This window comes from Callorhinus ursinus, unplaced genomic scaffold, assembly GCF_003265705.2.
Source record: "Callorhinus ursinus isolate GAN/ISIS: 27379988/994484 unplaced genomic scaffold, GSC_fseal_2.0 scaffold4, whole genome shotgun sequence".
Taxonomy (NCBI): domain Eukaryota; kingdom Metazoa; phylum Chordata; class Mammalia; order Carnivora; family Otariidae; genus Callorhinus; species Callorhinus ursinus.
The window spans coordinates 120,944,893-120,956,699 of record NW_027397066.1 but is presented as its reverse complement, the minus strand read 5'-3'; the positions used below and the strand labels follow the sequence as shown (position 1 = coordinate 120,956,699).

General features: G+C 36.2%; 1 protein-coding gene across 4 annotated transcripts in view; it reads right to left on the bottom strand.

Moving 5' to 3' along the window:
* Positions 1-982: 982 nt before the first annotated feature.
* The window catches only part of HHIP (hedgehog interacting protein), a 94,785-nt gene continuing 83,960 nt past the window's right edge, over positions 983-11,807 (bottom strand). For 2 of the 4 annotated variants that reach the window (XM_025873995.2, XM_073892302.1), the window contains 2 exons: positions 11,082-11,230; positions 6,939-7,886 (listed from right to left, as the gene is read on the bottom strand). In XM_025873995.2, coding sequence (XP_025729780.1) covers positions 7,693-7,886; positions 11,082-11,230 — 343 coding nt within the window. In that variant the 3' untranslated portion in view covers positions 6,939-7,692. The other 2 variants (XM_073892301.1, XM_073892300.1) reach the window with 2 other exon arrangements.

The window sequence follows — 11,807 nt, the reverse complement described above, 5'->3', positions numbered from 1 at the left end:
GGAACCCAGAGAGATTGCAAGAAACACTCGAGTCTCTAGGCTGTTACCTACGTATGAGTATTTTCCTTATGGCAATTATGCAGGAGCTGCTCTAGGTCTGTCAGGGATTATAAAAGTAGAAGATACCCTCAGGAGATTTATAATCTGGTGGGGAAGACCAGCCATGCACAGGAAACACAGGGTGATTAGGAGCTAAGCTGTGGGGACACATGCTATGAACCAGAAGGGCAGTGCGTGAGGAAGCCAGAACTCTGGGTTCTCCCAGGACACTGTGGAATGAACTAAAGGATACTTTTCATTGGGTGATTTTTGCCTAACTTAACACTTTGAGAGACTAATCTGATCTCAGGGACTGTTTATGAATAAGCACCTTATAACACTTTTTATTCTCTTAGAAATAATCATGTCTTAGGGAGAAGCAGCTTTTCCCCTCAGTGAGTCAAAGGGATGTATTTATTCAGGAAGAAAGAAGACCCAGATGAAATCATTTTGCTCTTCTAAAGAATATTGGCAGATTTAAAATTTATGTTTAAAATAGCATATTTGACCATATATAAATCTTGCTGGGGTCCACTGAAAGCAACATGGCCAGGTCAACAAAGTTTGGGGGGTATCTGCAATCACCTTTTCTCATGTCTCGCCCCTTCTGTGTGCTTCTTTGCTTCAATGTGGGCACTCAACACTCTCAACTGCTCTTGTATATTTTCCCTTAGTGATTCTAACTGGCTTAAAAGGATCAGATTTAAGTCATTTACAACGTAGAATACATTTAAATCAGCATAACATCCTATGGCTTTCCAATATATGCATATATGTATATGTGTGTGTGTGTGTGTATATATATATATGCAATAACTGATCCTTAACATTGACATATACTTTGGGGAATAAAGTTTTAAAATTAGAACATGAAAAATGGCAAAAGGCAAGAATATTTTGAAGAAGTAGTTTGGGTAGAGAATCTTTAAAGATAAGCGTTTATATCATCAGTATGAATATTTAGGAAAAACTTTTATATACTAAAATAAAAAAGAATTTTAGAATAGCACATGTACATCAGGTCATAAGATAAAGTTTAATACATTTGATCATGTTAAAGGACACAAAACACAGCCAATCTAACCAAATTTCAGGCATGCATTTACATAAATATATTAAATTAAGAAAAGAAATTGTACACTTAAACATCCTTTTCACCTAAAAATCATTAAATCCACAGATCAACAATAAAAACCAATTCTCTGCATTTACCACTTCAAGATACAATCGTTCTATTTTAAAGATAACACAAATACACTTGTTAGAATTTATATGCATTATACATATATTATATATTACATAGATAGTGTGTATACATATGTAGTGTTTGTACAGATAGATAAATATATATACATGGGTGTGTGCACACATACAGATACACACAGATGTACTTTAGGCCATCTGTACTATTATTGGTTGGATTCTAAAGTTGAAGTGAATTGGAGCTGGTTGGGTGTGATTATTGTCTTTTGCTTCAAACATGTTCATCATACCCACTGGGCTCACAATCCCCCATAGTAAACATCCTTGCCTTTTCTATAGCACATAATTATGCTAGGCACTTCAATAAATATTTGTGGAATTAATGGATGGAAGGATAGCTGAATAATAGAGGCTTGATCAAAGAGAACTGCATGTTATAACAACTGGGTTAAATAAATCAGGTTAAGTCAAATTTAGAGGGATTATCTGAGCCAATGGCTTTGCATGTTACTCTTCAGAAGCACATTTATAGGAATCCCAACTAGTACCTGCTCCTCCAACATGTACCTGCTTTCGCTACTTGCTCCCACAGCTTTCCACCTCTTGACAGAAGTTCAAGCAAGGATTTGTTCTGGAATCTTTTGTGAATAAGGTTATGGACAAATTGTCCCATTTGTCCACAACTCAGAGGAAAATGAACAGCTAGGAAAACTAACACATGTTGAAAGAATGATAACGTTAACTATTCTTTAAAAGTGGACAAAGTTAATCACAGATAAAGCCAGGAAAGACACAGGAGTTTCTTTTCAGATACCTTTTATGCTTATCGATGATAATGATTTGATAATTCTTTCATTTGAATTAGATGGGTTTCTTTCAAATTAATAGTCTTCTTTAACATGGCCTAGGGAATCAAGCCCCCCACCCCCAAATTCCATAGTACCTTTGTATCATTTACCTTGCTACTACGTGGTTCTTGCTCCAAAAATGTCCTGTGAATATGAGAGATGGAAAATACTTGACTTTCCATAAGGTTGTCAATTCAATTTCTCAATAGTATAACGAATAGAATATATTGATGTATTAATAGTATTAGATTCTACTATGCATGAAATCTTCATTTATTCTAGGAAAAGCATGTCTCAGATTTTAAGAATGAGGTAAAGAAATATCCAACATACATTTTGGGCAGAGGCTATGTCAAACCTGACAACAAATTTTTCATGTGAATGGAAAGTATTGGCTAGTAGTTTTTTAGTGCAAAAGGAAATGTACAGGAATTAGCTTCTGTGAAGACAAAGCTTATTTTAAATTTATCCTTTATGAATTTCCCATCAGTGTTAATGTTGTTTTTTCTATCCTATGTGCTAAAATGTGTATTTTAACTTCATATGTTATAGTCAATTGAGATAACTCCCCAAACATTTGTTAATTTGCATGCATGTTTATACATGTATTTTGATTTTAAGTAATATATAATAGATGCAAAAAAATACCCCGACTGAAACTTGATGTCTGACTTTGTGATATACAATGAGGTATAACTTTAGAATTCATGTTGAATTGATACCTTTTTTTTTTTTTTTTTGGTAAGTCAATGTGTAGTCTGGCCAGAAAAAAAAAGCAATAACAAGTTTTAGGCCTAAGGCTTTATGTTGATACGAGGAATCCATTATTTATATTTTATTTTTTCAACCCACTTATATATGACCTTTACAAAAGAATGCAAGGTAAGTGATGGGTGTCTCTTGGGCTCATATGTAATTGGAGATTTTAAGGAAAGTGCTGATCCGATAGAGGAATACACCTCTTCATAGCAGCTGGGGAAGGTACCGCTCTGCTTGAGAAGAACATGGCATGACAGCACTCATGCTCTCTTGGATACAGCTTGTTCTTCTAAACAGCGATTTTAGAACAATTTCCAAAACTTATGAGAAGACATTTAAGAGAAAGAAGTGCTGAAGTTCGCTAGGATTAGTGTTTGGCAGGTCTTATGGTCGTGTTTTTAGTATTTTTAATATCGAAATGCTTCTGTTCTTAGGTTTCCACCTTCTTTGACATCATTAATTACTGGAGGCATGACTAATTTGGGTTAGCGTGATGAAGAGAAAGAATGTAAGATAGTAAACATGTTTCTTTAGGATATTCTAGAGGAACTTCCTAAAAGTATACCAGCATTCACAATAATGGGCCCACTAACTTCCTATGGCAGACACAGAAATATGTACATTTTCTGGGCATGGAACTTTGGTCTGATTTCTCTGCAAGTTCAAGTCTCATCCCAGAGGTGGGCAAAGAAGAGATTTGGAATAATCCTCTTCAAAATAGACTCCATAGAGATGGTCATGCCGGAATAGGAAATGGTTACTAACTTTTCCTGCTGTTAGCTCAAGCTCTTGTCTGGGATATTCTTTATGTTTTCCTGTTTATGAATGATGGCACACAAGCCGAACTGGAGCATCCAGGCTCATGGTCATTTATGCTTTTGGTTTTTTCTTTCAGTAATTGTAACAGATCAATCTAGTATATTCATACTTGTCTACCGTTCTTCATGATATAGCGTCTGAGCAAATGTGATGTTGGGAGAGGGTATCTTTAGGAAAATAAAGAAAAGGCCATAATGAGCAAAATCAATCACAACCTGCCACAGTACATCTTCATTATGGGTGTACCGAGGACCTATCTGTTTAGTCAAAACCAATAGAAATGCAAGAGAAGGAAGAGGTTAAATGGAAGAAGGATACATTAGGGGTGGGTGGGAGAAGAGAGAGAGAGATAGAGACAGAGGTGGGGGTAGAGATAAATACTATAGGTAACATTCTATAGAGTCGTAAGAAACTAATTTATTGATCAGCCGACTACATCTGCCTATGGTATACCTTATTTTTCCACTTAAAAAGTTGGGTTTGGCTTCTGTTTTCTGTCTCAAAGTTAAGAATGTTAGACTAATAATTAAGTTTAAGTTAATGTGTACTTTGAAAGACCCTAGATGCAACATCTAACCTCGTGTCTTACGCCTGGTAGGCTTATTATACAGTTTATGATACAGAGATAAAAGCAATATCAAAAGAAACATATTAAAGTTGTTAATAAATTGGTATGTAATCGTTTTCGAAGAAATCAGTAGAGAAGAGGTGCCTGCTCTGAAGTATATAAATGAAAAAGGGAATGGTTTTCTATTTAGGTTGAGTGTGTATTTGGTATGTGTAGGTTTCTCTGTTCCTTATGATATAGTCCATTAATCTGAGAAGACTTCTGAGTATTCTTTGTGACAAAATATTTTACAATAGCCACACTGAAAAAAAATTCCAAGAAGAAAAGGTATGGATGGAACTTTTTATCATCACACAAAGTTTTTTTTGTTTTTTTTTTAAGTCTTTCCTTCTTTTCAGTTTAATGATGTGCCAATTCAGTTTTTTTCTCATTACCTTAACTAACTGGCAAGGAAAACAGGTTCTATTAACCAGGACAAGAGTTTGGCAAAAGCGGCAGTAGAGAGTTTTTCTCCAACCTTTTATAACTACCCTAACAGCCCTTCACATTAAATTGACACCCAAAGCTTAAGCTCCAGAATGGACAAAGGGATAACCGTACATTTTTCTATCTCTTTATTTATCTTTATCTCACAAATCTGCATTCATGCCAAGGACATTTTTCTCCATTCTGATTGTGTGCGTTAAGAACCAAGTAGATGTTGCCATTCGCATGACAAAACAATCACTGCTCCCTGGCTCATACTTGGAACCAATTCCTACCTGCCTTTCATGGAGCATTTAAGATAATTCTCCAGTCACATAGTTTAAAAATTTGATTGAAAACAAAAAGGTCAAAAGATTGTTTTTGAAATGATCACAGAGTTTAAAATTTGTAGCCATCAATTAGCCACTGCTCTTTACGTCTCTCCCGAGAAGAGAAAGAAATGACTCCCAACGACTTGACTTTCTTTGCTCGGACTTAATATCCACGGATCTTGCTATCTTCTCTTTTAGAAGGTTTTGCTCGTTTATTCTAATGACTCACAATAGAAAAGGCAGTGACACCTGGGGTACATATGTTTTTCTAAGACATCTGAAACTCTTTCACTTGGGAAAGGACTGTGTAAAAAGTCTGGGCCTGGTCAATTTAATATAGATATTTTTAAATAGGAGGACGAATGGCAATATAACACCTTTCCTTTTGGAGAGATTCTTTTGGAAGAGATGGAAGGATTGTGTAAGAAGAAACCTCGGATTTTTCAGATTTTGCTGAATCTATAGCAGTGTCCTTATTGTTTTCAGTGAAACTATGAACAGGAGAGTGTGTAATAAAACTGCACAATTTGACAGATTTAGACAGCTGGCTCCCTCACCAGAAGTTCACATTTTGTTAATGTCACCCACATTGAATAAGGGACGATTAGATGGTAAGGTCCATTTACAAAAATGGTTGTCAGGACATTTTTTTTTTTTAATTGTAAAACTTTCTGTGATGGAATTCAGTAAAAGGGCTATGAAGAGAAAGCAACGGAGACAAAAGACTGCTATTAACCTCCAGATGCAGGCTACTGCAGGTTCATGGCAAGATTTGTCACACTCTTGGGCCAATGAAGTGTTAGTGTGACTGGAAGGGACCACCCCTTTTCTGGGGTAAGAGGGCAATTTGGTCTCCATGCTCATTTAATCCTGAGACTTCTTTGAATAGACTGTCAATTGAATCTAAATTGTGCAAAATTATGCATGCACTTTTTAATGCAGGCTATTGTTCACTAAGCACTGAACCAAGGTTTCTCAACCCATTTCCATTTGGCATGAGGTCACTTGAAACTTAAGTAATCATATATGGAAGACAAGAGCAGTGTACTTAAACAACCTTTCTACATAAATGCTCACTGTGCTTTAATTGAAAATCTCTCGCCTTAAAACAATAGAGAAATACTAGTTACACGATTTTATTCCTTTTAATTGAGGTTCAAATTCCTATAGGTAAGGAGCAGGTTTGGAAAGTCAGCCTATGCTGCATAATCTACACTAGTCTCCAGTTTAGATTCTGGAAGAACAGATGTTTATAGGACAACCTAGAGTGGGTGTGCACATCACAATAGATGTTTTCTCCGTAGTGCAAAGAGGCCTTATAATTTTGTTATGATCCGAATGTGGAGAGCTGGCCTCAAAAACCATTAAGAAAAATGTCCATCAGACTTTTTGCTGCTTTAAATTAAAACATGGCAATTTCTTTAAAAACCTGAACAGAACATTTACAGAAATTTATTCATACATTAACCAAAGAGGATTTTCATTGAGTTCTAAAGGAACATATACATTAAAAACCATATTTGGCAAGAATTATTATTTAAAAAATTTGTACAAGTGACAGCTTACATAGCCAAGATTTGTTCAAAACGAGTGAGCGCTTCTCCAGTGAGGTTCGTTCAGTGTGAAATCTGCAACATTCTAATCACATATACACTGACAGTCTTGCTATGCACTTTACATATGTTTAATGCTGGAATTTTATAAGGATTGGCTGTTTTCTTGCTTTTTCATCCGTCGTTAATGATTACATGTTGGCACAAGGATACATTGCTAGATTAGATCCACAGCACATTAAAGACTGTTTGCTTTCTCACTCCCCTTCTTTCCAATTAAGTTGGTGAAAAATGTAAACTTTAGTATTTTACAGGACAGGGCAAAGGTGTTTCATCTAGGTGATGTCTATATTATAAAAATAAAATAAAAAATATAAATAGGTAACACAAACCCAGTGCCTATTGTTAGATACAATATATAATAAAAGCAGACCTTTTAGGAAGATTGATTTTAGAATATGCTGTTATGATTTAATTATAAAACACTTGAAAACAATCTTGAGATTAAACTAGAGTAACCAGATTTCTCTGCCAATAAAAAGTAAGTGGGTAACATTCTGTAATTGGATACATTGATACAAATGAAGATTACAATTTTATATCAAGTCGCCCATTTAGAAATTCATCAGGGAGTTCTGAAACATTCTCTCACATTATAATCCTTTAATATAAAAATATTGCCTTTTTTTATTAGATCCATCAGATTGCACAGTAATGTTTCAAAACTCCATTAAAGTTGACTTTGGTTATTACAGACAGAAAATTCCTGGGAAGTCAAATAATCTCTTCTGGTGACATAAACATTCCGTTATCAATTTACAATGGAATTTCTGTGTAAATTACTCCACACAAGGAAATATATATTTTTAAAACCCATCTGTTATGCAAACACGCGTACAGGGGTCGTTAGTGTGTGTGTACGTGCCTTTGTGAACAAACGTGCCAACATACACACACAGAATCTGCACATTTCTGTAAATTATTTTTAAATTAATAAAAGAAAATGAAATCACAGGAAGTGTGTAGCAGGATAACAGTCTTTCTTTTTAATGACAGGATAAAAAATAAATGCCCATTAGAAAGGAATATTCAAACAGTCCCAGTAACTATACAATGTAACTTGTTAGATCCAGCAAATAAGATGTCATGTCAATGATCTGATCAAGAATACCTGCCCTGGTCACTCGGCGAATGTTTCTGTCCACTTGTTCACACTGAGGACCGAGATATCCTTTTTTACAGAGGCACTTGTTCGGTCTAACACAGACACCTCCATGACGACATGCCGGCTCACATTTTGCTGGGAGGGGAAAAGAAAAAAAAAGGCAATAAAACCACACTCTCATTCTGTATGTCAGAAACAGTACCGAGTATGAGGCCAACAAATATTTGATGAGTAAGGGAAGGGAGGGGGAGGAGGAAGTAGCCAGTCACAAAATGATCCAAAAGATGATAAATACAAGGAAAGAAGATTTCCAGAGCCACGGTTATGTGGGGGCTAGAGCTCAGTAGAGAATGGGAGACATTTCTAGGGAAACAGAGATCATGGGAGACAATTCCAATCCCTTCCGGAACTGACTCTATTTCCAATGAGGATTCCGGCTCTTTCAAACCTCTGTGCCACTAGGGCATTTCCAACAGAGGGCCTTCCAAGTAACTCTAGGTTCCCATTCTTCCAGGGTAGGACCTTAAAATGTGGCAAGGGCCTGGCCTGAGAGGGAGGCCTAGCGGCTTCGGCCTCTCCAGTGCTGTATAAAGGCACGTTCAGTTCTCCAGTTAGGTTCGATGGTATGTCTCCCATGGGGACTCCCTTGGATTCCTCTTCTCCTTTACTCCTGGGGAGTGCGTTACATTGCTTCATCTCTGATTACACTTTGTAGCCCTTCTTGGGGCAGTGCAGTTGGCCAGGAAAGGATATTCTTAGCAATCCTTTTCAGGGTTACACACAGGATCTATTCATATAAGGATTTTTGCCACTACAATATAGGTGGGAAATGTAAAGATTCACTGCTGGGGCACCTGAGTAACTCAGTCAGTTAAGTGTCTGGCTCTTGTTTTTGGCTCGGGTCATGATCTCAGGGTCATGGCTCCACGCTGGGTGTGGAGTCTGCTGGAGATTCTCCCTCTGCCCCTACCCCACTGCTGGCACACTCTCTCTAAAAAATAAATAAATTATTTAATTCTATAAAAAAAAAAAAAATTACTGCTAAAATGAAATATAGAGATAAAATTGGTTTCTATAAGTTAATTGCATTTTACTGATGGGATAAATCTGGGATGTGCAGTCACTGTAGACAGAATCAAATTCCTTGAACATGTTTCTTTACACTTTTGGGGGACAGGGTTATTTTAACCTTTTCAAATGCATTAATCAAAACCCAGGGGTCTGTCGCTGACAAATGGAAAAGAAAAAACTAGAGAATAATTAGACGATTTTTTAAAATTTGTGGGCAATGAACTATGTTAGTATATGAATAAAGTTCTTGCTTGGGTCAAAAACATCATGAATAGATTACCTTTATAAAATGGCTCTGCTTTATCTTATATATTCAGACTATTTAAACTGACTAGTAGAAAGATTAAAGTATTTTATTGAAATAAAACTTCATGTTATCTCAAAGAATGTCTATTTTCATTTATATCACATTATTATTATTATTAATATCTATAATATAATGTATAATGCCACCTATATTCAGAATAATTTGGTTATGGGGTGCCTGGGTGGCTCAGTGGGTTAAGTGTCTGCCTTCAGCTCAGGTCATGATCCCAGGGTCCTGGGATCAAGTCCCACATTGGGCTCCCTGCTCAGCAGGGAGTCTACTTCTCCCTCTCCCTCTGCTTCTCCCCCTGCTCATGCTCTCTCTCTCTCTGTATCTCTGTGTCTCAAATGAATAAATAAAATTTAAAAAAAGCAAAACAAAATAATTTGGTTACCCTTAGTTTTAACATACTATTACCAGAAGGCACTCAGTAAATTTTTGTTATCTGATAACCTGAGGTGACTTACAAGGTTAGGCAAAATACAAAGTAAGAAGTACAACAGAATGGACACTATTATAAAAGAAGCAGAGAGAATAGGTATTGTTGGTCATTAAAGGGAGCAGAAGAAAGATATATTATCAAGAATTAGAATATTTGTGCATTTGAACACTGATTCTCATTTTTTGGTCAACTATTGAAAAAGAAGACAGAATGGATCAATAAAGGTAAGTATTTGTTTTAACTGATGTAATTACCTAATTTTGGTAGAGTTTTAATTATGATAGCTCTCTCCTAGATATATAACCCTAGTAATAATCAACCAGGTAGTGTTATTCCTGCTGAAGCAATTTAAGCTTAAAATGTATAATTGTGTATGTGACTTTAAGTGTTGGCTACATTTTGTTAGATGATATATAGACAAGTTATGGTTATCATTTTTGGAACAAATAACATATGTTTAGAATAAAGGAAAGATAACATTTAGGCATTAAAGATAATATTAAATATGAATTTGGAACACATTTTCATTGGCAAGAGATACTTTAATATCTGAGATAGCAGAGATCAAGTTCTTTTGTAAGAATATGCATACGCTGGTTGTTGAAAATGCATTAAAAATGCATTTATCCTTATGGAAATCTTTCCCAGTTTTACTGAGAAATAAATGGCATGCATCGCTGTGTAAGTTTCAGGTATAAGCATGAAAGTTCGGTTTGCGTATATTCTGAAATGATTCCCACAAACAGATTTAGCAAACGCCCATCACCTCATATATAAAGGAAAAGAAAATTTCTCCTGAAAATGCATTTTTCAACACATACCATCTTAAACTAGGTATCTGGATTTAACTAATTTTCTTCACATCAAGCAGAATGTAAACATCGTTGCATGTAATTGAGGAAATCCCTGGTTAAAGGATAGAGTAACCCTGGAATAAATCTCTTTTGCTGTCTCTGAGTAGCTGCACACCTAGCTGATGGGTCACAAAGGAGTGGCAAAAAGAATTAAAAACCTCATAATGTGCCTCCAGATAATTGCGCTTTCCCCTTTTATTTAATAACACCCACTGAAAAACCCTGCTTTTCAGGCACTGTCGCAAGAAAGCAAGCAGTAAAGTTAGGGAGGGCATTTATGGGGTGTCTGGAAAATGCTGGCACTTGGAGAGGGGCTTTGCAAACACGAGGTCATTGGCTGGTGTGAAATCTCAAACCTGGGACTGAGAGCCTGTACAGATGATCGCGTTGTGCTGTGTTCATTCTGTACTTTTTGAAAGGACTCAGTTATTTAAAAGTCTTTTATGTTTATGATTAACCTTTAGAAGTGCATTGTTTACAACAGGAACATGGGAAAGATTGCATTTACAAGTTTAGAAACAGATTGGGCGTTAATAGGATAAATGGCTAAATTTTGAACCATAGATCATTCTAGAAGAAAGAGCTGACATTAAGTTCTTGAGTTCCCAAGGACTGTCCCATGCCTAGTCTTTCCTGGGGACAACAGAAACACTCACCGATTCTGCAGAAGTCCCCTTCCCATCCCAGGGTGCAGCAGCACTTGCCCGTGGGGGTACAGTAGCCGTTCCGACAGAGCCGGGAGCACTCCGAAGTCAACGTCTGCGCAGGTTGTACCGTGGCTCTGCATTCCTCAGGCATTAGAGGTCTGCATCAGAAGACAACGGTTCCAAGTATATGTTGGTTGAAAATCAGGATTAGGATGAAACCCAGTGATTTTTGTCACTTGCAAAGCATTTCCTTTGCTTTCTAAGGACACCTTTCTTTTAAGCACCTCAGAAAGACTGACAGCTTTCTGAGAGTAGAAAATCCACACCAGGGAGGCAAAATCTAACAAACCAATTTTGAACCAGAGAACATACTAAACATTATAAGAAACTTTATCACAATCAAAATTCATTGATTAAAACTGTAATTATATTGACATTTTCCATTCAGTAGCTAAACATTTCCAGCAATTACATTTCTTAAAATAAAGACATATCAATATTTTAAAATGTTTTTTCCCAGATCTACAAAAATTTTTAGGAATAGTATCTGAGATAGTTTTTGCTTGTTGTTGGCATACTTGGTAATATCACAGAGCTGAAGTCATTCCTCTAAATAAGCACTTGCAGCCTAAAAAAGCTTGGGAATCAATTTTTGTTTCATTTCACATTTTTCTTGAAATACCTGTCTCAGACTGATTTTTCTTGAAGGGTTATCTGTGTGTGTGTGTGTGTGTG